The following is a 26,441-nucleotide window of genomic DNA, read 5'->3' as shown; positions in this document are numbered from 1 at the left end:
TTGAAGATCTTTATTTGTTGCAGACACTTTCTAAATCCCATGTGCAGCTTCAACAGCGGGAAAGGCATCCAGAGGAGACGGAGGAAGAATGCAGCCAACGGCAAGTCATACAGGAGGATGAGGGGCCTCCCTGTGGTAGCAGCAGGAGCAACAGCAATAGTGTCTATCAGAGAGCAGCAACATACACTGCACAGGTGAAAATGGAGCCGTCAGACAACAGTGATAAAATACACCTAAAGCAGAACAATCCTGTGGAACAGAGCACAGTTTTTCACCAGGTAAATGAAGGATCATATAACCCAACGGTATCCAAAAAAGGAGAAGATGCAATAGCTTGAGTGAGTGTCAATACGTTTGTCCCTTTCATAAATAGCAGAATCAATCTTATTGAATTATTTAGATCTGTGTTTGTTAGAAGTGGATTCCATAGTTAGAGGAACAAACAGGAGGTTCTGTGGATGTGAAAGAGACACCCAGGATGGTCAAGGATATATCAAATCATGTCCACAGTATTCTAAAGAGAGAGAAGGAACAGCTGAAAATCATCGTATATATCTTGGTGCTATTGATATAGGTAGGAAAAGAGAGTAAGTCCTGACGAGAGAATATAGGGAGTTAGGCAGAAAACTGAAAAGCAGGACCTCCAGGGTAGTAATCTCTGGAGAGATTCCTGTGCCATGCACCAGTAAGGGTCAGAATAGGATGATTTGGCAAATGAATGCTTGGCTGAGGAATTGGTGCATAGGGCAAGGTCTCAGATTTCTGCATCACTGGGATATCTTACGGTGAATGGATGACCTGTACAAAAAGGATGAATTACACTCAAACTCAATGAGGAACAATAACCTTGTAGGCAGGTTTAAACTATTTTGGCAGAGGGGTCGGAACTGGAGTGATAAGGCTAAGGATAGGGCAGTTGGTGTACAAGCAGGTACAGTCTGTAGTGAGACTGTGAGGAAGGACAGGCAGATGATAGGGCAAAATTGCAGTCAGTGGTATGAGTTGCGGTGTAATGGGGGAAAAATCAAAAAGAATGATGAATACAGGACTGAAGGTGTTAAACTTGAATGCGTGTAGCACAATTAGAGATGGGCAGGTATGATGTTGTGGGCATCACTGAGTCATGGCTGAAAGAAGATCATAGTTGAGAGCTTAACATCCAAGGATGCACATTGTATTTAAAGAACAGGCAGGTAGGCAGAGGGGGTGAGGTGGCTCTGTTGGTAAAAAATGAAATAAAATCCTCAGAAGCAGGTGACAAAGGATCAGAGATTTAGAATCCTTGTGGCTGCAAGGGTAAAAAGACCTTGATGGGAGTTATATACAGGCTTCTGAACAGTAGCCAGGATGCAGGGTACTAATTACAATGGGAGATAGAAAAGGCATGTAAAAAGGGCAATGTTATGATTAGTCATGGGGGATTTCAATATGAAGGTAGGTTTAGATATTCAGTTTGGTGCCTGATCAAGAGATGAAATTTTTAGACTGCCTACAAGAGCTTTTTAAAGCAGCTTAAGATTTGAAGCTACAAACATTGTACAAGGAGAAAGGCAATTCTGGATTGGGTGTTTTGTAATGCACCAGATTTGACTAAGGAGCTTAAGGTGAAGGAACCCTTTAGAGACAGTGATCATAATATGATATAATTCATCCTGCAGTTTGAAAGGGCGAATCTCAAGTCAGATGCATCAGTGTAACAGTGTAGTAAAGGGAATTGCAGAGGCCTGAGAAAGGAGCTCACCACAGCTGATTGAAAGGGGACACTAGCAGGGATGAGGGCAGAACAGCAGTGGCTGGAGTTTCCGGGAGCAATTTGGAAGGCTGAGGATGGATACATCCCAAAGATGACGAAGTATTCTAAAGGCAGGATGATGCAACCATGGCTGACAGGGGAAGTCAATGAGAACATAAAAGCAAAAGAGAGGACATATAACAAAAATAAGTGGGGAGTCATAGGATTGGGAAGGTTTTAAAAACCAACAGAAGGCAACTAAAAAATCATGAGTGAAAGGATGAAATATGGTTAAGTTAGCCAATAATACCAGAAGTTTATTGAGATATGTAAGGAGTTAAAGAGAAGCGAAGCTGTATCTCAGTTAAGTAAAGGTAACTACAGAGGCAATAAGAGAGGAGCTGGCCAATTTTAATTAGAAGGGGACATCAGAAGAGATGATCGATGTTGTGTACTTGGATTTTCAGAAAGCCTTGTGATGACTGAAGTTTCTGTGCATAATTTGGAGGATGCAGGATGGAGAACAAGGCAATTATGGCAGATATGAGAAGTCAAAGATAGCATAACAACAAAAGAAAGGGCATACAATATAGCAAAAATTTGTAGGATGCTAGAGGATTGGGAAGCTTTTAAAAACCAATGAAAGGCATCTGAAAAAATCAAGAAAGGAGAGAAAAGGTTTAATATAAAGGTAAGCTAGCCAGTAATATAAAAGAGGGTGCAAAAGGGTTTTTCTTCCAGATATTTAAAGAGTAAAAGAGAGGCAAGGGTGGACGTCAGACCACTGGAAAGGTAGAAATGGAGGTACAAAGAAATGGTGAATGAACTGAATATGTATTTTCAGTCTCTCTTCACTTTGGGAGACACCAGCAGTATGCCAAAAATTCAAGAGTGTTTGGGTACAGAAGTGAATGTAGTTTCTATTACTAGAGAAAAGGTGCTGGAAAGATCTAAAGGTAGATAATTTGCTTGGACCAGATGGAGTACATCCCAGGGTTCAGAAAGAGGTAGCTGAAAAGATGTAAAGGCGTTAATAATGAAAGAATCACTAGATTCTTGAATGGTTTCAGAGGACTGGAAGTTTGCAAAAGTCACTGCACTCTTTAGTAAGGGAGGGAGGCAGAAGAAAGGAAATTATAGGCTAGTTAGCCTGACTTCAATGATTGAGAAAATGTTGGAGTCGATTGTTAAAGGTAAGGTTTTGGGGTACTTGGAGACACATAATAGTCAGAATGGTTTCCTTAAGGAGAAATCTTGCCTGACAAATCTGTCGGAATTCTTCGAGGAAATAACAAACATGTTAGGCTAAAGAGATGCTGTGTACTTGGATTTTCAGAAGGCCTTTGATAAGGTGCCGCACATGAGGCCACCTCAACATGATAAGAGCCCACAGTATTACTGGAAAGATACTGGCATGGATAGAAGATTAGCTGACTTGCAGGAGGCAAGGGTACTTTTTCTGGTTGGCTGTTGGTGTCCAGTGGTGTTCTGCAGGGGTTGGTGTTGGGACTGCTTCTTTTCATGTTGTATGTCAATGATTTGGATGACAGAATTGGTGGCTCTGTGGCCAGGTTGTGGACAATACAGAGACAAGTGGAGGGGCATGTAGTGTTGAGGAAACAGGAAGATTGAAGAGGGATTTTGACAGATTAGGGGAATGGGCAAGGAAGTGGCAGATGGAATATAGTGCAGAAAGTGTATGGTCATGACCTGCTGGAAAGAGAAAAAGTGCAGACTATTTTCTAAAAGGGGAGAAAATTCAAAAATCACAAATGCATAGGGACTTGGGTGTTCTTGTGCAGATTCCCTAAAGGTTAACTTGCAGGTTAAGTTGGTGGTATGAAGGCAAATGAAATATTAGTAGTAATTTCAAGAGGATTAGAATATAAAAGCAAGGATGTGATGCTGAGGCTTTAAAAGGCATTGATCAGACCACACTTGGAGTATTGTGAGCAATTTTAGGCACTTTATCTAAGAAAAGATGTGCTGGTATTGGAGAAGGTCTGGAGGAGCTTCACAAGAATGATTCTGGGAATGAAAGTGTTAACGCACTAGGAGTATTTAATGGCTTTGAGCCTGTACTTGCTGGCACTTAGAAGAATGAGAGGGAGACCTATTAAATATTGAAAGGCCTAGGTAGAGTGGATGTGGAGAGGATATTTCCTATGGCTGGGGATCCTAGGACCAGAGGGCACAGCCTCAGTATAGAGGGACATATATTTAGAGCAGAGATGAGAAGGAATTTCTTTAGCCAGAGGGTAGTGACTCTGTGGAATTCATTGCCACAAGCAGTTTTGGAAGCCAAGTCACTGGATATATTTAATGTGGAGGTTGATTGGTTCTTGATTAGTGAAGGCATTAAAGATTCTGGGGTCGGAGGTGTTGGAGGGGGTGAGAGGGTTTGGAAGGCAGGAGAATGGCATTGAGAAGGATAATAAATCAGCCATGATGGAATGGCGGAGCCCACTTGATGGGTTGAATGACCTAATTCTGTTCCTATGTCCTATGATCTTATGACTTATGTATCTCGAAACATTATTAAAACAAAATTAATTTAATTCTTTAAAGATGGCATTTTATAGAACTATGATTTTGGGTATTACTGAAGCACTGAGTATTATCTTACCTTAAGATGGTAGAGCTATTTGAACAGATTTACTAAGTAGGAAAAACTAGATGGATGGTGTTGAATAAGCCAAGGAAACAGTTGTTATTCAGCATCTGTAATATGCTGATGTGGTGTCAAAGAGTTAGATCAGAGAAGTAGTGTGACTGACTCATATGACAACATCAACTTTAAATTTATTGCTGTTGGAAATATTGCCCCTTGTCTCCATTTATCACTTTTATCCTGACTGTTGATTATTTTTTCTCTGATTGCATTAATCCGTGTATAAATGATAGCTTGTGAAGCTTCCCGAGGTTAACAGTGGGTCCCATGACAAAACTTAATACAGAGCTTGAGATCACAGGAAACGTTACTTGTGCAGTTTAGTGCCAGAATGAAAACGGCAAGCAGGGCCTTTTGGGACTTCCTACAGAGCTTGAGATCATTAGTATCAGTAGGCACTTGGCAAAGGCCAATATAAATAAATTAGGTATAAGTGTGGCAGCCATTATGGAAACAGCAATTGTTAGAACTAGAGTCCTCGACTTCCTCACCGGAAGACCATTCTGTGTGTGTGGATTAGAAATAACATATCTTAGGGAAGAGTTGTCTTTGCAATTGCATCAATATGTTGGGCACAGGATAGGTCTTCAGAGGTGTTGACACCAAGGAACATGTAACTTCTCACACTTTCTGCTGCTCATCCCTCTATCAGGAATTGTGTACGTTCCCTCAGCTTCCCCTTCCTGAAGTCCACACATCAATTTCTTGGTCTTATTGACATCTGTTGTTGTTCTGACACTACTCCATTAGTTGATCTATCTCACTCCTGTACGCCTCCTTGTTACCATCTGAAACTCTGCGAATAATAGTGTGTCATCAACAAATTTATCAATGTTGTTTCAGCTGTGCCTAGCGACACAGTTGATATAGAGCGAGTAGAGCAGTGCACACATCCTTGAGATATACCAGTGTTAATTATCAGCAAAGAGGAGATGCCATTTCCCATCTGCACTCGCTGTGGTCTCTCAGTGTGGAAGTCAACGATTCAGTTGCAGCGGGAGATACAAGGCCCAGGTTTTGGAGCTTACTGATTAGAACTGAGTGTAGGAGGATGTTGAATGCTGAGATGTAATCAATAAACGGCAGCCTAATGTAGGTAACACACATCAAAGTTGCTGGTGAACGCAGCAGGCCAGGCAGCATCTCGAGGAAGAGGTACAGTCGACATTTCAGTCCGAGGCCCTTCGTCAGGATTAACTGAACAAAGAGCTAGTAAGAGATTTGACAGTGGGAGGGGGAGGGGGAGATCCAAAACGATAGGAGGAGACAGGAGGGGGAGGGATGGAGCCAAGAGCTGGACAGGTGATTGGCAAAAGGGATATGAGAGGATCATGGGACAGGAGGCCCAGGGAGAAGGAAAAGGGGGAGGGGGGAAAACCCAGAGGATGGGCAAAGGGTATAGACAGAGGGACAGAGGGAGAAAAAGGAGAGAGAGAGAAAGAATGTGTGCATATAAATAAATAACGGATGGGGTACGAGGGGGAGGTGGGGCATGAGTGGAAGTTAGAGAAGTCAATGTTCATGCCATCAGGTTGGAGGCTACCCAGATGGAATAGAAGATGTTGTTCCTCCAACCTGAGTGTGGCTTCATCTTTACAGTAGAGGAGGCCGTGGATAGATATGTCAGAATGGGAGTGGGATGTGGAATTAAAATGTGTGGCCACTGGGAGATCCTGCTTTCTCTGGCGGACAGAGCATAGGTGTTCAGCAAAACGATCTCCCAGTCTGCGTCAGGTCTCGCCAATATACAAAAGGTCACATCGGGAGCACCAGACGCAGTATATCACCCCAGCCGACTCACAGGTGAAGTGTCGCCTCACCTGGAAGGACTGTCTGGGGCCCTGAATGGTGGTAAGGGAGGATGTGTAAGGGCATGTGTAGCACTTGTTCTGCTTACAAGGATAAGTACCAGGAGGAAGATCAGTGGGGAGGGATGGGGGGAACGAATGGACAAAGGAGTCGCATAGGGAGCGATCCCTGCGGAAAGCAGAGAGAGCAGGGGAGGGAAAGATGTGCTTAGTGGTGGGATTTAAACGCAAACAACAGGAATTCTGCAGATGCTGGAAATTCAAGCAACACACATCAAAGTTACTGGTGAACGCAGCAGGCCAGGCAGCATCTGTAGGAAGAGGTGCAGTCGACGTTTCAGGCCGAGACCCTTCGTCAGGACTAACTGAAGGAAGAGTGAGTAAGGGATTTGAAAGTTGGAGGGGGAGGGCGAGATCCAAAATGATAGGAGAAGACAGGAGGGGGAGGGATAGAGCCAAGAGCTGGACAGGTGATAGGCAAAAGGGGATACGAGAGGATCATGGGACAGGAGGTCCGGGAAGAAAGACGGGGGGGGGGGTTGGGGGGGACCCAGAAATGGGCAAGAGGTATATTCAGAGGGACAGAGGGAGAAAAAGGAGAGTGAGAGAAAGAATGTGTGCATAAAAATAAGTAACAGATGGGGTACGAGGGGGAGGTGGGGCCTTAGCAGAAGTTAGAGAAGTCGATGTTCATGCCATCAGGTTGGAGGCTACCCAGACGGAATATAAGGTGTTGTTCCTCCAACCTGAGTGTGGCTTCATCTTTACAGTAGAGGAGGCCGTGGATAGACATGTCAGAATGGGAATGGGATGTGGAATTAAAATGTGTGGCCACTGGGAGATCCTGCTCTCACTGGCGGACAGAGCGTAGATGTTCAGCAAAGCGGTCTCCCAGTCTACGTCGGGTCTCGCCAATATATAAAAGGCCATATCGGGAGCACCGGACGCAGTGTATCACCCCAGTCGACTCACAGGTGAAGTATTGCCTCACCTGGAAGGACTGTTTGGGGCCCTGAATGGTGGTAAGGGAGGAAGTGTAAGGGCATGTGTAGCACTTGTTCCGCTTACACGGATAAGTGCCAGGAGGGAGATCAGTGGGGAGGGATGGGGGGGATGAATGGACAAGGGAGTTGCGTAGGGAGCGATCCCTGCGGAATGCAGGGGGGGGAAGGGAAAGATGTGCTTAGTGGTTGGATCCCGTTGGAGGTGGCGGAAGTTACGGAGAATAATATATTGGACCCAGAGGCTGGTGGGGTGGTAGGTGAGGACCAGGGGAACCCTATTCCTAGTGGGGTGGTGGGAGGATGGAGTGAGAGCAGATGTACGTGAAATGAGGTAGATGCGTTGAAGAGCAGAGTTGATAGTGGAGGAAGGGAAGCCCCTTTCGTTAAAAAAGGAAGACATCTCCCTCGTCCCAGAATGAAAAGCCTCATCCTGAGAGCAGATGCGGCGGAGACGGAGGAATTGCGAGAAGGGGATGGCGTTTTTGCAAGAGACAGGGTGAGAAGAGGAATAGTCCAGATAGCTGTGAGAGTCAGTAGGCTTATAGTAGACATCAGTGGATAAGCTGTCTCCAGAGACAGAGACAGAAAGATCTAGAAAGGGGAGGGAGGTGTCGGAAATGGACCAGGTAAACTTGAGGGCAGGGTGAAAGTTGGAGGCAAAGTTAATAAAGTCAACGAGTTCTGCATGCGTGCAGGAAGCAGCGCCAATGCAGTCGTCGATGTAGCGAAGGAAAAGTGGGGGACAGATACCAGAATAGGCACGGAACATAGATTGTTCCACAAACCCAACAAAAAGGCAGGCATAGCTAGGACCCATACGGGTGCCCATAGCTACACCTTTAGTTTGGAGGAGTGGGAGGAGCCAAAGGAGAAATTATTAAGAGTAAGGACTACTTCTGCTAGACGGAGCAGAGTGGTAGTAGAGGGGAACTGATTAGGTCTGGAATCCAAAAAGAAACTTAAGTTCCCTGGCCCACACCGCTTTATTTTCACCATGGATGTCCAGTCCTTATATACTTCCATCCCCCATCAGGAAGGTCTCAAAGCTCTACGCTTCTTTTTGGATTCCAGACCTAATCAGTTCCCCTCTACCACCACTCTGCTCCGTCTAGCGGAATTAGTCCTTACTCTTAATAATTTCTCCTTTGGCTCCTCCCACTTCCTCCAAACTAAATGTGTAGCTATGGGCACCCATATGGGTCCTAGCTATGCCTGCCTTTTTGTTGGGTTTGTGGAACAATCTATGTTCCGTGCCTATTCTGGTATCTGTCCCCCACTTTTCCTTCGCTACATGGACGACTGCATTGGCGCTGCTTCCTGCACGCATGCAGAACTCGTTGACTTTATTAACTTTGCCTCCAACTTTCACCCTGCCCTCAAGTTTACCTGGTCCATTTCCAACACCTCCCTCCCCTTTCTAGATCTTTCTGTCTCTGTCTCTGGAGGCAGCTTATCCACTGATGTCTACTATAAGCCTACTGACTCTCACAGCTATCTGGACTATTCCTCTTCTCACCCTGTCTCTTGCAAAAACGCCATCCCCTTCTCGCAATTCCTCCGTCTCCGTCGCATCTGCTCTCAGGATGAGGCTTTTCATTCCGAGATGAGGGAGATGTCCTCCTTTATTAAAGAAAGGGGCTTCCCTTCCTCCACCATCAGCTCTGCTCTCAAACACATCTCCCCCATTTCACGCAAATCTGCTCTCACTCCATTCTCCCGTCACCCCACTAGGAATAAGGTTCCCCTGGTCCTCACCTACCACCCCACCAGCCTCCAGGTCCAACATATTATTCTCCGTAACTTACGCCACCTCCAACGGGATCCCACCACTAAGCACATCTTTCCCTCCCCTGCTCTCTCTGCTTTCTGCAGGGATCGCTCCCTACACGACTCCCTTGTCCATTCGTTCCCCCCATCCCTCCCCACTGATCTCCCTCCTGGTACTTATCCTTGTAAGCGGAACAAGTGCTACACATGACCTTACACTTTCTCCCTTACCACCATTCAGGGCCCCAAACAGTCCTTCCAGGTGAGGCAACACTTCACCTGTGAGTCGACTGGGGTGATATACTGCGTCCGGTGCTCCCGATGTGGCCTTTTATATATTGGCGAGACCCGACGTAGACTGGGAGACCGCTTTGCTGAACATCTACGCTCTGTCCGCCAGAGAAAGCAGGATCTCCCAGTGGCCACACATTTTAATTCCACATCCCATTCCCATTCTGACATGTCTATCCATGGCCTCCTCTACTGTAAAGATGAAGCCACGCTCAGGTTGGAGGAACAACACCTTATATTCCGTCTGGGTAGCCTCCAACCTGATGGCATGAACATCGACTTCTCTAACTTCCGCTAAGTCCCCACCTCCCCCTCGTACCCCATCTGTTACTTATTTTTATGCACACATTCTTTCTCTCACTCTCCTTTTTCTCCCTCTGTCCCTCTGAATATACCCCTCTTGCCCATCCTCTGGGTCCCCCCCTCCCCCGTCTTTCTTCCCGGATCTCCTGTCCCATGATCCTCTCGTATCCCCTTTTGCCTATCACCTGTCCAGCTCTTGGCTCTATCCCTCCCCCTCCTGTCTTCTCCTATCATTTTGGATCTCCCCCTCCCCCTCCAACTTTCAAATCCCTTACTCACTCTTCCTTCAGTTAGTCCTGACGAAGGGTCTCGGCCTGAAACGTCGACTGCACCTCTTCCTACAGATGCTGCCTGGCCTGCTGCGTTCACCAGCAACTTTGATGTGTGTTGCTTAGTGGTGGGATCCCATTGGAGGTGGCGGAAGTTACGGAGAATAATACATTGGACCCGGAGGCTGGTGGGGTGGTAGGTGAGAACCAGGGGAACCCTATTCCTGGTGGGGTGGCGGGAGGATGGAGTGAGAGCAGATGTGCGTGAAATGGGGGAGATGTGTTTGAGAGCAGAGTTGATGGTGGAGGAAGGAAAGACCCTTTTTTAAAAAAGGAGCACATCTCCAGTCCTGGAATGAAAAGCCTCATCCTGAGAGCAGGTGCGGCGGAGATGGAGGAATTGCGAGAAGGGGATGGCATTTTTGCAAGAGACATGGTGAGAAGAGGAATAGTCCAGATAGCTGTGAGAGTCAGTAGGCTTATAGTAGACATCAGTAGATAAGTTGTCTCCAGAGATAGAGACAGAAAGATCTAGAAAGGGGAGGGAGGGAGGTGTCGGAAATGGACCAGGTAAACTTGAGGGCAGGGTGAAAGTTGGAGGCAAAGTTAATAAAGTCAACGAGCTCAGCATGCGTGCAGGAAGCAGCGCCAATGCAGTCGTCGATGTAGCGAAAGAAAAGTGGGGGACAGATACCAGAACAGGTTCGGAACATAGATTGTTCCACAAACCCAACAAAAAGACAGGCATATCTAGGACCCATACGGGTGCCCATAGCTACACCTTTAGTTTGGAGGAGTGGGAGGGGCCAAAGGAGAAATTATTAAGAGTAGGGACTAATTCCTCTAGACGGAGCAGAGTGGTAGTAGAGGGGAACTGATTAGGTCTGGAATCCAAAAAGAAGCGGCGAGCTTTGGGATGGAAGTATATAGGGACTGGACATCCGTGGTGAAAATAAAGTGGTGGGGGCCGGGGAACTTAAAATCATCGAAAAGTTTAAGAGCGTGAGAAGTGTCACGGACATAGGTAGGAAGGGATTGAACAAGGGGGGATAAAACCATGTCAAGGTATGCAGAAACAAGTTCGGTGGGGCAGGAGCTAGCTGAGACAATAGGTCGGCCAGGACAGGCAGGTTTGTGGATCTTGGGTAGGAGGTAGAAACGGGAAGTGCGGGGTGTGGTAACTATAAGGTTGGTAGCAGTGGATGGGAGATCCCCTGAGCAGATAAAGTCGGTGATGGTGTGGGAGACAATGGCCTGGTGCTCCTTAGTGGGGTCATGATCGAGGGGTAAATAAGAGGAGCTATTCCCCTAATGTAGGTATTGCTGTTGTCCAGGTGATCCAATGTCTAAAGGAGAGCCAGTGAGATTGCTTCTGCTGTAGACCTATTGTGGCCATAGGCAACTTGCAGCATGTCCAATCCTTGCAGAGGCAGACCCAATTCTGGGCATGACCTAGTTCTCAGAGCTTTTCAACACAGTGCACGTGAGTGCAATTGAATGATAATTGCTGAAGCAGCTCACCCAGCTCTTCTTGGGCATTGGTATGATTGTCACCTTTCCGAAGCAGATGGGAACCTCCAACTGCAGCAGTGAGAGATCGAAGATCTCCTTTAACACCCCGGCCAGTTGGTAGGCACGGTTTTATAGGACCCTCAATCAGGGCTTCACTCCTTGCAAGTGTTCACCCTCATGAGAGAGGTCCTGGTGTCAGCCTCCAAGACAGAGATTACAGGATCACAAGATACTGCAGGGATTCACATTACTCTCTCTTTTCAAGTGTGCATTAAAAGTGTTCAGCTCCTCTGGGAGTGATGCATCACAGCCATTCATGATGTTGAGTTTCACCTAACACTAAGCATTGAGCAGAACCTTGATGAATGTGTGGACAGCATAGAATAGACTAAAAGCTGGAACATGTCTATGTTAAGAAAAGGATGTGCAGGAACCTTTGAGAGTTTGATTAGACAACACCTGCAGTATGGGTGCAGTTAACATCATCTAGTTAGAGGAAGGATGTCATTTAGCTGGAAAGGGTACAGAAAGATTCAAAAGGATATTTCCAGGACCTGATAAGGGGTGACCTTATAAAGGTATTTAAGATCTTTACTAGTCTAGATATGGTGAATGATTATAGATTTTTTTCCCTCAGGTTAGGAGAATCTTAAACTAGATAGCATAGATTTAAGGTGAGTGGGGAAAAGGTTAAAGGGGGCCTGAGGAGCAACTTCTTCACCCAGAGGATGGTTGACGTGCGGAACGAGCTGCCATGGGGTAGTGGTAGAAGGTAATTCAGACACAATGTTTAAAATCTATTTTTATAGATACATGGCTAGGAAAATTTAGAGGGATATGGGGCAAACAATAGAAAATGGGATGAGCTCAGCCAGACAACTTGGTTGCCATGAACAAGTTAGGCCAAGGGGCCTGTTTCCATGCTGTGACTTTATCACAAGATGGCCTTTCACACAACATTTTCTCAGAAGTTGTTTCTGCTGCTACATTTATCATTATAAAATTCAGATGACCCACGATTATTTGTCTTTATACATTGGGGAATGTTTAAGAGCTTCTGATACTGAGAGACTGCCCTGGAAAAGGAAAAGAAAGTGAATAGTTATTGGACTTTCCACTTCCTTTTCTGGGAGGTTCCAGTACACCCTATAGGTTTTCTAGTCACAGTTGTATCATGACTTCAAAAGCATCTGAATTTTAAAAAAAATTGCAACAGTCAACAATTTTCACATTCTGCTAGTTGTCATATAAGTGGTATAAGATTGAGTCAGAATGATTTAAAGACTAAACAAGCTCTTTTACTTTGCTTTGGTCAAAATATATTCATATAAAACTTTGATGGAAAATAGTCTGATCAAGTTTCATATTCATTTACCACTGATGAAGAGAAAGATTATATTTATTATCCAAGCATTTCCTAAGTCCTGTTTATCTTGAATCTCATAGTTTCATGTTGGCATTGAAATAGGAGAGAAGCCTTGTTTCCCATGGGCGTGATTTTTGCTTCATTCAATGTTCAGATTTCTGTTATATGCCAGATACAGGATTGTGCAAAAGTCTTAGGCACCCTAGAATTTTTATGTGGTTTTAAATGGTGTGGCCTCCTGAGAGCCTGGATCTCAAAATTATCGAGGCTGTTTGGGATTACCTGGAGTGACAGAAGCAAGTGAGACAGCCAAAGTCTGCAGAAGAACTGAGGTAAGTTTTCCAAGATACTTGGAACAATCTACCTACCAATTTACCTATAAAACTGCACAACAGAGTACCTAAGGGAATTGACACAGTTTTAAAGACACAGGATGGTCATACCAAATATTGATTTGACTATATTTTTAACTGTTTACTGCTTTTGCTAGTTTTTTTTTGATATTTAGAAACTTTTCAATGTTTTTGAAAGCAACTTTGCTTTACAGAATTCTTTTTACATGTGTTTAAGACTCTTGCACAGTACTGTTAAGATTTGTGTAAGGTTTTGAATTATTTTTCCTCACCATTTACAGTGACTGGGAAACCATTCTATCTTTGAAACTGAAAATCATACTCGGATGTACATAAATGCAACACAAGAAAATAAGCCTTTCTTACCCCTCTTCATGTCTTTCTCCTCCATGTGGCAAATCTTTACTCTCAGACAACTATTGCCTTGAATTGCGTGCAGACAACAGCAATAGTTCATGTATACTTTTCTATATTGAAGAACTATTTTCCAGTAAAATAAATGGGTGGGTTGATGAATGAAAATTTGAAACGTTACTTGAATTGTTGAAAGTATCTAGTGTATCCAATTTTACCAATTGCTGTTTCTCTCAAAAATTATATTTGTGCATAAACAACTCACAGTTATGCAGTAGTTTTGTTTGAAATCATAATTTGAGTAATAATTTATTTGGATTTACATTAGGTTGCAGAGGAAGGGAAAGATGAAGCTGCAAACACTCTGAAAATAAGCAAAATGGGGTGGTGCAGTTGCATAGTGGTTAGCGCAGTGCTTTACAGTGCCAAGTGCAAGATCGGATTTCAATTCCCACTGCTCTCTGTAAAGAGTTTGTATGCTCACCCCATGACTATGTTGGATTTCTCTGGGTGCTTCAGTGCGACCCATATTGGAAAGACGTATGGTTATGGTTTAGCTTAGTGAATTGTATGCTATCTTTGTTCCGGAAGCATGGGAACATCTGCGGGCAGTCCAGCACAATCCATGCTGAGTTGATTCACAAAATGACACATTTCAATGTAATTTTCAATGTATATATGGGAAATAAAGCTAATCTTTTAAAATGACTGAATACAAGCCTTGGAGAACAGAAGGTCATTGTTGCAGTGAAATAGAACTTATCTGTGGGATAGGAAGTGGATATTGAAGTTGGCAATAAATTGTGGTTTGCTCTGAATGGCAGATTACATGTTGGGTATCTGAAGCCTGGAAATAACAGCAGGGTCAGGGATGAAGACATGATAAGAACAGTGTGGCAGAGGTAGAAACTCAACCAAGTTAATAGTTTGGATATGAAATTAGCAGCTACATTGCATTTTTAAAGTAATATGGTCCTGATTTTGTATTGATGCTTTTAAGCTGGACAAAGCCTTTTGTGCATATGATCCATTCATTGTCAAGTGAGAATTAGCAAGAGAATAAATAAAGCTTGTCATAAACATAAACATAGAGGTTTCTCATTTTTCACGGGTGACTTGTAAAGGTACTTTACATGATATAGATGATAATGAATAGTAGAGTGCAGTTATGTGGCACAGGTGGAACCAGACAAAGGAATGCGAATATGTAGGATTTATCTAACCACTGAGCTACCAGTTGAACTGCATGTTTTGGTGCAAGCATGATGTTCCCCCCGTATGTATGTGAAATATTGCATTCAGTTGGGCAGGAGAGTCATGTGATGCAGCTCCTCTGCATCAACATGTCATTTTTACACATGCAAGTCTTGCAACTTAAAGTCTTGATGTGTTAAGAGTAAACATGTGCTATCTTGTAAGTTTACCAGAACTTCTTTTTGGACATTCTTGCTGCATTGTGATGTGTTTGCGAAGACATTACAAATGTTAGGTTAGAATGAGCAATGACTGTGATCCAACTCTACTGGTGGTAAAGCTAACTTGAAAAGAAATCTAGGAAGATTTTCATCAAATGCCTACCTGAAAGCCTACGAGTTGTTTAGTAGGATTGCAGTTGAGACTTAAACAAGGTAACTGACAGCATGGTATTAAATCAATAGACACCAAATTGTTACTGTTTAAAGAAAATAGGGATGCTGAATTAGGTGATGATCTGCTGAGGAACAGGTCAGTGACATTCAGAACTGGAAATCCAGGACGTCCAGGTATGTCCTCCAGAAAGCCATCTCACATGCGCAGTGGCAATTCCAGACCAAGTGGAATCACATAAGGATGCTCGACAGCTATAGCAGAACCTGAATGCCATCATCACCTACAAAACAAAACTAAGCATCATAAATGACAAGATCTCCCAGTTGAGATCAATACCTTTTATGCACTTTTTAACAAAGAGAACATGAAGGCACCTTCATGACCACCCCCCCCCCCCACCAAGGTTCTGCAGTTCAGCAGAGAAGATGGGGTGGTTCTGTTGGTAAAAATTGAAAGCAGTCCTTAATAAGATGTGATGTAGGATCAGGAGATATAGAAACCTCATGAGTCAAGTTAAGAAACTGAAAGGTAAAGTACCCTGATGGGAGTGATAGACAGACCCCTGAATAGTAGCCAGGATGTGGAGTGCAAGTTACAACAGAAGGTTGAAAAGTCAAGTAAGAAAGGGTATGTTACGATGATCATGGAGACGTCAATTTACAGGTGTACTGGGAAAATCAGGTTGGCTCTGGATCACAAAAGAAACAATTTATAGAATGCCAGCTGATGGTTAAACCAAAGGCAATGCCTATATCAGGCTGCTGTTGAAGGTTTCCTTTCCAGGACTACTGCATCTATTCCTAGCCTGAGGCTTTCCTTTTCAGTACAGCCACATCTGTTCCCAGGATGAAGCTTTCCTTTCCAGGACGGTCAATTTCAACAACTTTGCTTCAAATTTCCACCCTGCATTAAATTCGCTTGGTCCATTTCTGACACCTCCCTCCCCTTTCTCGATCTCTCTGTCTCCATCTCTGGAGACAAACTGTCGACTGACATCATTTCTAAACCTACCAATTCCCATGACTACCTTGATTATACCTCTTCCCATCCTATCTCCTGTAAAAATGCTATTCCCTTTTCTCAATTCCTTCGTCTCTGCTTTATCTGTTTCCAGGATGAGGCCATACTTTCCAGAATATCAAAGATGTCCTCCTTCTTCAAAGAACAGTGTTTCCTTTCCTCCATCAATGATACTGCTCTCACCAGCACTTCCTCCATTTCCCAAACATCTGCGCTCACTCCATCTTCCCACTACCTTAACAGTGATACAATTCCTCTTGTCCTTATCTACCACCCTAAGAACTTCCACATCCAACAAATTGTGTGCAACTTCCACCTTCTCCAAAGGGATCCTCCCACCAAATCGAAGATTTTAAAAATCAACAGAAGGCAATTAAAATAGCAATAAGGGGGTGAAAGATGAAATATGATGGTAATCTAGCCAATAATATAAAAAAGGATATCAAAAACACTCTCAGGTACATAAAGAGTACAAGAGGGGCAAGAGAGGAGATTGAAACTCTGGAAAATGATGCTGCAGAATTAGTGATGGGGAGCACAGAAATGGTGGATGACCTGAATGAGTACTTTGAGTTAGTGTTCTGTGAAAATACTATCAATATGCCATAAATGGAAGAGAGTCAGGGCAGAAGTGAATGTAACTGCTATTACTAAGGAATAGGTTCTTGGGAAGCTTCTTCCCTTTAGTAATAGCAGTTACTCGCAACTTTCTCAGAAAGGTCTGAAAATGGATAAACCACCTCAACTGGATAGACGCACCCCAGGGTTCTGAAAGAGGTAGCTGAAGAGATTAAGGGGGCATTAGTAGTGATCTTTCAAGAATCACTAGATTCAGGATTGGTTCCAGAGGACTGGAGAATGACAAATTTCCTAGTAAAGTTACAGGCCCAAATAAAATGTAAAGCAGGTATTTCAGCTATTTCCTCTTCTTCACACAATTCATTTCTTTACAGTCACTGTCAGAATTCCTGTTTTTTCTTTCCATACTGATGAGTGACATCAATGATGGAAAAATGCAAGGAATACCTTTAAACTGCATTCACTAGAATGTGACATGGCCTGTGTGTGATTCTTTGGAAGTATGCCAGTGTTTGTTTTCGACCTTCTGTTAGTCCTTGAGAGACTATTCAAGTAAGAACAAAGGATTGTGAGTTTATTTTTCTTTGTATCTGAGTGTACACTCCAGCAAATATATGATTAAAATGATATATGTTGTATATCAGGCCCAACAGACGTAGAATAAAAACTATATTGATTTAAAGACATATTTATTTAAAGTAAAATAATGTTCAATAGAACTCAGCTATTTATCTGCTAAATCAGTAAATGGGACAAGCAGCTGTTAACTTCAATGCCTTATGACATTCCATTTTAGATACATTACTTTAAAGTGGGTGACAGGATGATGGAAAAGAACTTGCAGGTGAATGAGAAGTTTTAATGACGATAAATGCTGAGAATTCTGAGCTGCATTAAAAATGCATTGAAAATGATGAAATCGTAAATAGGTAAAAATATTAGGAGAACTTTAAACCCCAAATACATTTTAGGACTGGGTTAGCTGTGACAAGTTATAATTAAAAATTGTAAATTTGAACCATGCCATCCAACTCCCTGAACCCACTTGCTTTCAGCTTTAACTGAGGTAGAAGGATCAATCAACTCTTAGAAGGTGGATTGCTGATTTAAATATTCAACTGGAATTGCATATTGTCTTTCAACTTTAACATGGAGTGACTGGGTTTACAAAAATGTTTTCTGGGTCTTGGGAAATCTGCAATGCAAAGGGCGGGGGGAGATAAAAGTAGTTACCATCAAAAATAGCATGTACATCCGGAGAAGCAGGAGTATTTTTCCCGAACCTAGCAAGTAAAACTCTTTTCCAATCTTTATGATTAGGCAATCCCTCTGGAACTCTATTCCATTATCCTGTCATCCTGTAATTAGATCTCTCCCAATGACTGGAAATCCCTTGGAGTGACCAGTCATTAACATTTATTTTTCCGCTCACTCTGAAAGACCTCCACCAACCTCCCATCATTGGTCCCGGATACTTATTTGATCCCTGTTGTAATCAATAGTTCTTAAAAATTAAGGCAGCCCTCAAAATGCTTGTGACGTTTACTACAAAGAACCTCCAATATAGCATTTCTTGCCTGATAGGGAGCCAAACTTGCCCAAGAGATTGTCTTTCAGTCAGAAAAAGTGTTAAAGATGAATATCAGAGTTGTATTGTACATGCATACTTTGACAATAAAATGAATCTTTAAATACAAATCTACACACACCTTGGTATAAAACATGATAGGGTGTTCTGAGAAACAGAAACTCCCCATCCTGATCTAAAGTGCACCCATGATTGAAGATTCTGCTTCAGAAATCATTAATCCAAGAACTTTTCTTAGGTTCAGCCCTGTCTCCATGCATTTGGCTGATCTGAGGTAACTCAAGGAGAGATTGTTTTTAAATTTAGAGATACAACACATTAGCAGACTCTTCTGGCCTCGCTAGCCAGCACTGCCCAATTATCTGCAAGTGTCCAATGAACCTACTAACCTGTACGTCTTTGGAATACGGGAAGAAACTGGAGCGCCTGGAGGAAATTCATGCAGTTACTGGGAAAACGAACAAACTCCTAGCAGGCAGTGGCAGGAAATAAACCTGGGTTTCTGACACTAATAGTGCCACACTCCCACTGTGCTGCCATGCCACTGTCACAGTGCGAAATGTATTAGAATAAGTTATACACAAATGTGCAAACATCATGAAATCATAAAGCACTACAGTACAAAAACAGGCCCTTGAGCAATTTAGTCCATGCTGACCTGTTTTTTTTGCCTCATCCCATCTACATGCGTCTGGTCCACAGCCATCCAGGCCTCTCTCATCCATGTACCTATCCAAACTTCTTTTAAATCATACAGTTGAACCTGCATCCACCACTCTGCTGACAGCTCATTCCACACTCTCACCATCCTCTGAGTGAAGAAGTTCCCCCCTCATGTTTCCCTTAAATATTCCGCCTTTCACCAAATACCTATGACCTCTAGTACTAGTCTCACCTAACATCAGGGGAAAAACCATGCATGAATTTACCTTGTCTATAGCATTCATAATTTTGTATATCTCTATAAGATCTCACTGCATTCTCCTACACTCCAGGGAATAAAGCCATAACCCATGCAGCATTTCCCTATAACTCAGGTTCTCAAGTCCCAGCAACATCCTTGTAAATTTTCTCTGCATTCTTTCAAGATTATTGATATCGTTCTTGAAGGTAGGCGACCAAAATTGAATGCAATACTGTATTACAAATTTGGCCTCATCAACATCTTATATAACTTCAACATAACATACCAACTCCTGTACACAGCAGTCTGATTTATGAAGAACATTATGCCAAAAGTTATTTCTATTACCCTATCTACCTATCATGCTACTTTTAAGGAATTATAGATTTGTATTTCCAGATTTCTTTGTTCTACCTCACTCCTCAGTGCCTTACTGTTCACCATATAAAACCCATCCTGGTTGGTGGTGGTCCTCCTAAAGTGCAATACGTAATACTTGTCTGTATTAAATTCAATCTGCCACTTTCAGCCCATATTTACAGCTGGTCCAGATCATGCTACAAACTTCAATAGTCCTCCTTGCTGTCCACTAAACCCCAGTCTTGGTCTCATCTGCAAATTTGTTGATCCATTTTACCACATTCCTATCTAAATCATTAATATAGATGATAAACAACAACAGACCCAGCACCGACCCCTGCAGCAGACCATTAGTCACCAGCCTCCAGTCAGAGAGACAACCATCTATTACCACTCTTTGTTTTCTCCTGCTAAACCAAAGCTGAATCCAATTTACTGCTTCATCTTGAATGTCAAGTGATTTAACCTTCTGGACCAGCCTCTTCTGTGGAACTTTGTCAAAGTCAATGACAACATCCACCACCTTTCCTTCATCAACCTTTCTCATAACCTCCTCAAAAACTCAATTAGACTGCCTTGGCACAAACTACTATGCACAAAGCCATATTAAAGAAAACCCTAATCAGGCCCAGTCTATCCAAATATTTAGATATCTTGTCCCTTAGAATACATTCTAATAATTTGCGAATGACCTACATTTGGCTCACTGTAATTTCTCGGTTTATTCTCAGTGACTTTCTTGAACAATAGAGCAACATTAGCTATCCCCCAGTTTTCTGGCACCTCATCCATGGCTAAGGTGTTCTAAATAACTCTGGGTCTCTTGCAATCTCTGCACTAGCCTCCTGCAAGGTCACAGGAGACACATTGTTAGGCCCGGAGATTTATCCACCCTAAGTCAGTAAGCACCTCCTCTTCTATAATCCAGATATGGTCCATGACCTCACTACTCTTACGCCTTGGTTCTGAAGATCCTGTGTCTGTCTACTAAGTAAATACAAATGCAAACCATTCACTTCAGATCTCCCCCCATCTCTTTCAGCTCGATGCATAGATGACAGCACTGATCTTCAAGAGGAACAATCTTGTCTCTTGCTCTCCTTTTACCCTTAATATATCTGTAGAAGCCCATGGGATTCTCTTTCAGCTCATCTGCCAAAGCAACCTCAAACCCTTTCTTTTAACCTTCTTGATGTGTTTTCACTAAAATGGTATTTATTTAAAGTAATCATCTGACAATTTTGTAGGAACCCACCATCCATTTAGTTAAAATAAAACAAGTAAAATTAAAATAAAGACATTAAATTTGATTAAATTTAAGATAATGAAATTATAGAAGCAAAAAACAGAAAATGCTGGAAATATGCAGCAGATTAGGCAGCAGCTGTGGACAGAAACACAGAGTTAAAGTTTAAGGTCAGCAATCTATGATTGGGTCAATGTTCTTCTCTGTTCTCTCTCTACAGATGTTGAGTGACCTGCTCAGTATTGCTAGCATCTTTTTCTTTATTTTATGTTTCCAGCATCTGCAATTTCTGCCTGTCAATGTCAATCAGTTCTGCTCTTAAATTCTGATATATTTTTCAATAAAAATAATTCCAATGGTCAGATAATTTGAATCAAGAATATTGAGTAAAGAAAAATAGAGTATAGGTGCAAACTTGTGAATTTTTCAAGTAAACAACGGTTGAAGTATTGTTTTGAGCTTCGAGAATTTTACCTTGCCTTCTCCCAATATCTGCTGAATTAAAGCTAATAGTAAATGTTTTCAGTCGATTGAGGTGAACATGATGTTTTCTAACTCTATAGCATCTGAATCCAGATTCATTACTGCCATAAGCTCCAATTATATCCCTAGGACCATATGTTTCACTGACATATGTATATTATTTGTGTGAATAAATTGCTTTCCTCATCTCACCACCTTCATTTGTGTAACATTGATGAGATGTCAAAAACCAGCAGATAACTGATTTCACTTTCACATGATTTTCACTTTAACAGTTCCACGGGAGATTTTATAAATATGGACTTTCTGACAGCAGAGAACATAACTAATTAACCATCACTGCAATTCACATATCTTCTTTCATTCAGGACTACTCGTTATTATTAGAACAAATTGAAGGTTGATATCTAAAGTAGGTATAAGTGAGTGTGACCTGCCATTTAAATGTGTTGCTAAGTAGCAATGAGTCACCTCAAATTCTTCCCCCCGAATGGATATATTCATCTAGGTCATAACCCAGTATAATGCAATGTCAGTTCCACAAAGTGGATATATTTGGATAAGCCAGGATTTCACATCTGGATTTATACTCATCTTTGGGCTTTAGGAATATCAATTTTTTTTTTCCTGTCCAGAATAGCCCTATGCTTCTTGCAGAGGAATGTCTTGTCAGGGTTTCTGCTGGAATCATAACAGTGATTTCTATGTGCAGATTATGTTAGACACGTCAAAGAAATGAAATGTGTGCTCACGCTTTGGACTTTAATTCAACAAATTTGTCAAGCAAACCCACAATGTCCTTGAGATTTTTATTTCTTTATATTTTGCAATGTTATAACCCAAAAATATGTACTGTTATCATTAGTCAAGCCGCAGATGACCGAATACTCAGATATTTGCAGAGAATAAACATATTTCAAATTCTGGGCCACCCTTTGTGCATTTCAAATCTGGAAATATGCGTGCTTTACCTATTATGAAAACACATTTGAATGGAAAATTAAGTGACATAGTATAATTGTGCCGCTTTCTGCTAGAACATTGTCTTTATTACTCCATTCCTTGTCTGAGTTTACATTTATTGAAAACATCTTTTTCAGCTTGAAGCTTTGTTAACTGTTTACATGAAAATGCAATCTTTAATCTAAACGTCAATCACCAAAACAGAAGTAGGCACCTTGAGCCCTCATCAGTGAGCCAACTACTTTCATAACCCACTAAAATTACTAAGCTAAAAACTAAATATGCCCACCATGTATAACAACACCCACACTCTGCACAGAATGTGAACATGCTGAGTGTTTCTCTCTGATTTCCTTACGAGCTCTTCTTTCTCCTGCCATTCTCATACAGTTTTAGCCACTTGAATTCCCGCAGCTGAAGTGGTCTCCGACCTCTCTCTTATCCCTGAAGCACAAAATCAAGACCTCTGAGCTTCTCACACCACTGGTGTGCATGCAGAACAATCTGCTTACAAGCTAACTGAAGAATATGAGTTCAGCTATCAAGACAAATTTCATAGAACTCTTTTTGGCCAGAAGATTAAATGATTAGAGGAAATTGCAGGCTGAGCAGATGGTGGTTTGGTGCCTTTTTACTGTCAATTAGATGTGAAAACCTCTGCGGCTAATAGGGAGAGCTGTTAAAATGAAACTTGACGGAGTGCTCCTTATGCTGTGTTTCAGCAATAACGTTATTCCACACAGGTAAGCAGGAAATGCCTTATAGAAACAGGAAGTAAAAATGAATCATGCAGTCGTGAATGAAAAGAATCCAGTGAAGGAATGAAGGAAGGGTAGAGGACAGGCACTGATACTTCACTGTGGGAGTTTTACACAATAGTAGCAAGAAATTATTTCTTTGAAAATAATTGTGCTAAGAACTTCACTGAGTAAGCAGGCTCGAAGGGCCGAATGGTCTACTTCTGCACCTATTGTCTATTGTAAGTCACAAATTTATGGTTTCATGTTCTTATGGTACTAAGATATTTTGTTTCCAGCTACACATTTTAAGAGAGTAACAATGGATATAAAATTGTAAATATTTATGTATTAGTCAGGGACTGGAAATCCATTTTTGACATGAGATTACATTTATAACACATTTTGTGTTATTAAGTGGCTCCAATGAAATCAAACATAACATTGATTGGGATCCTTCCATTTTGCACATTAAGACTTTGTCTTCGTTCCAGCAGGGAGGTTGGCAGAATCTGTGAATATTGCATCCCTTCATTATATGTGTCCCATCTTGCACCCATATGGTCCAGATTTTCTATCCTACTTCAATAGGATAAAAAGAGGATGCAAAGCTACCAAGCTGAAAGAACCCTATCAGCTCACTCTCTGGATACACAATTTTAATTGTTCCAGCGTGGAATAGTCAGTAAGCATTGGGCTGAAACACCCACCATTGTATTTGACACAATGTTATTTACCTGACTGCACTTAACTTTTGCATCCCTCATGGGATGGTTTACACTAGTAGCCTCCAGTTTATGGCCCTTCCATGAAGCAGGGTGTCATACAGCATCGTAGAATAATAGAGTGGACTATAAATAGCAGGCAGGCCTCCGGAGAGGTACTGATAATCAGGGATAATATCACTGCTGCAGAAAAGGAGGATAGCTTCGAGGGACACACACAAAATGCCGGAGGAACTCAGCAGGCCAGGCAGCATCTACGGAAAAGAGTACCATCAACATTTCTGGAGGCCTGATGAAGAGTCTTGGCCTGAAACATTGACTGCTAACTCTTTTCCATAGATGCTGCCTGGCCTGATGAGTCCTTCCAGCATTTTGTGTGTGTTGCTTGGATTTCCAGCATCTACAGATTTTCTCCAGTTCATGGTAACTTCGACCGATCGCCTACTGAGTCAGTGTGGGTGGAGGTTAGAAACAAAATGGAAGTAATCTCTCTATTGAGAGTATTCTATAAACTCCCAATAGCAACAAAGACCAAGGAACAGATCGAGAGGTGGATTTTGGAAAGTTGCAAGTATAATAGGATTGTTGTCATGGGTGACTTCAACTTCCCTAATATAGATTGGCACCTCCTTAATGCAAAAGGTTGAGATGGATGGAATTTGTTTGGAGGGATTCTGGTACAGTATGTAGATAGGCTGACCAGAGGAGAGGCTATACTGGATCTGGTAATAAGCAATGAACTTCGTCAGATGACAGCTCTCACAGTGGGTGAGCATTTCGGAGACAGTGACCACAAATTCCTGATCTTTACCGTAGCTTTCCATAGGAGCAGATGGAATGGGAAGGTTTTGTGGCTCCCCAGGGGTTGTGGTGGACAGTCTACCCCAGCATTCCTAATGACCAGTGTTATTTATTGTTCTTGTATTAAAATGCCTTCATGGGATTATGCTGGGATGTTTTAGTCATTTATTGTTACATTTTAGCTTGGGTTGAACACTTATTCACTTGTACGTTTGCGGTCATCCTGACTGTAACCGGGGTGTGTAATAATCATCTCCCCCATCTGTATGTGACTGAGCTGTTCTCTCCTCAGTTCACAGCACCTGGTCTGTTTTTATGTTTATCACAATAAAACTGTTGTTGAGTTAAACGAGCTTCCTTGTCTGTCGTCGTGGACCAAATGCTTGCCACCTTGGTGTCAGGAGTTGGATGAGAAATTGCCGACGATACTGAAGAGCTACACAGTCGGATGGAACACCTTAAGACTTGGGCAATAAGTCGAGGGATTGAGCTGTTTGTCTCCCCCACACCTCTGGACCAGGCTCCTGAAGAGGGTACGCCCACCCAGAAGGAGAACCCAGGGAACCCTGACAAGGCGAGTGTACCCAGGCTGGCGGACACTGCTGGCCCCCCTCGAGCACATGACCGCAGGGCCCTCGTAGCAGCTCTGTAGAGGCATTTCGAGCGGAGGCCCCTGGAAGAAACAATAAGTGAAGAACTGTGTGGCAGACGGCGCTGTGTCAGAGAAAGCCTGAAGGCGTTTGCAGCAGATCTCCACCACAGCAACCCCGGTTCTTTGTAAAGCTGCTGATGTTGAAGTGTCAGGAAATGCGAAGCGCGTGAGGCCCTGGGGGAAGTACCACTCAGAACCCCCAGCAGAATCCCTCTGAGGTCGCCTCCCCAGGAGGGCAGTTTGGCCGAAGAGCTATGCTTACATGCGGACCGCAGGGTGGAGGACATCAGATGCTGTGCGTTGGCGGACACACATCGACTACCACCATCATTCACCCGGGTGTCCTGCTCAACACGGACCAGCCATCCACCGCCTGGGTGGACATCGACGTCAGTCCAGCTGGCTGTGGTCACCAGCGACTGTGCAGCGATGTGAGGGAAGCGGTGGTTGCACGTGTCAGTGGAGAGAAACACAGCGGAGCATGAGGTGTGGCTATCTGACATCCAGGAGTCCTGCATCAATGGGCTAGACCTGCTGTCCCACTGGGGGGCCTGTGTGGATGTGCTGGGGGCAACACTCTACCTCAGTACTGAAGCCATGGCTCTTCAGCAGGACAGCTCAGGAGAACATCCAGCTGTACACCACACCAGCTGTGCTCATGTTCAGGAGGGAGCTGTGCACGCTGGTGGATTTGGTGTTCGGCCTCCTTCCCGAGCTAGTCACTCCTGAGGTGGGCAGGTTGGACTACCTGCAGCACCTCAGAGGGGCACTTGTGGGCTCTTCCCGATGAGACTTGTCAGAGCCAAAGCCCAGCCAGTGGCCTCCAAAAACAGGCTTATGATGCCCGCAGATGAGGACTGGACATTTCTGGGGGATGGGAGTCATGTATGCCCTGTATCTAGAGAGCCGTGCCTGTCACAGCTTAGCATTGCCCTCTAACTGGTCGGAAGGCACACCACATGCCAGTCAACATTTCACCCCTCCCAACTAATCAATGCACACTTCACCATTGGCCAACTTAACTGGATTAACCCGTCTAGCACCAAGCTGTTGGCCCCCCCGGTGAATCACCTGGGCTGGACCCTCCAGCCCCCTGACCTATAAAGGGTGCTACATGTACTTGGCTCACTCTCTTTTTTGCTATCTTGGAGGGACCACCCCGCTGTTGGTGAGTTGTGTATTGAATAGGGTTTTGGGAGCACTTATTGTTGTCCCTGTAGCAGAGAGCCGTGCCTGCCCATAGTCAAGGGGTGGCAGGCATCGTAGTTACTTTTCCCTTGCTTGTATATGTACCTGTATACTGTCTGCACACCGTTTTCTCATGTATTGTACTGCCGACCTAACTTTTCCCACGCTTGTCTAT

The 26,441-nt window shown here is 43.1% G+C and overlaps 1 protein-coding gene across 6 annotated transcripts in view; it reads left to right on the top strand.

Annotated features, from left to right (window-relative positions):
- The window catches only part of LOC134344259 (histone deacetylase 9-like), a 695,601-nt gene that overhangs the window by 597,411 nt on the left and 71,749 nt on the right, over positions 1 to 26,441 (top strand). For all 6 annotated transcript variants that reach the window (XM_063043755.1, XM_063043754.1, XM_063043751.1 and 3 more), the window contains one exon: positions 24 to 278. In XM_063043755.1, coding sequence (XP_062899825.1) covers positions 24 to 278 — 255 coding nt within the window. The remainder of the gene's footprint in view (positions 1 to 23; positions 279 to 26,441) is intronic.

Source organism: Mobula hypostoma, chromosome 3 (genome assembly GCF_963921235.1).
Source record: "Mobula hypostoma chromosome 3, sMobHyp1.1, whole genome shotgun sequence".
Classification (NCBI taxonomy): domain Eukaryota; kingdom Metazoa; phylum Chordata; class Chondrichthyes; order Myliobatiformes; family Myliobatidae; genus Mobula; species Mobula hypostoma.
The sequence above is the reverse complement of the archived record's forward strand: the minus strand, read 5'-3'. Positions and strand labels throughout refer to the sequence as shown.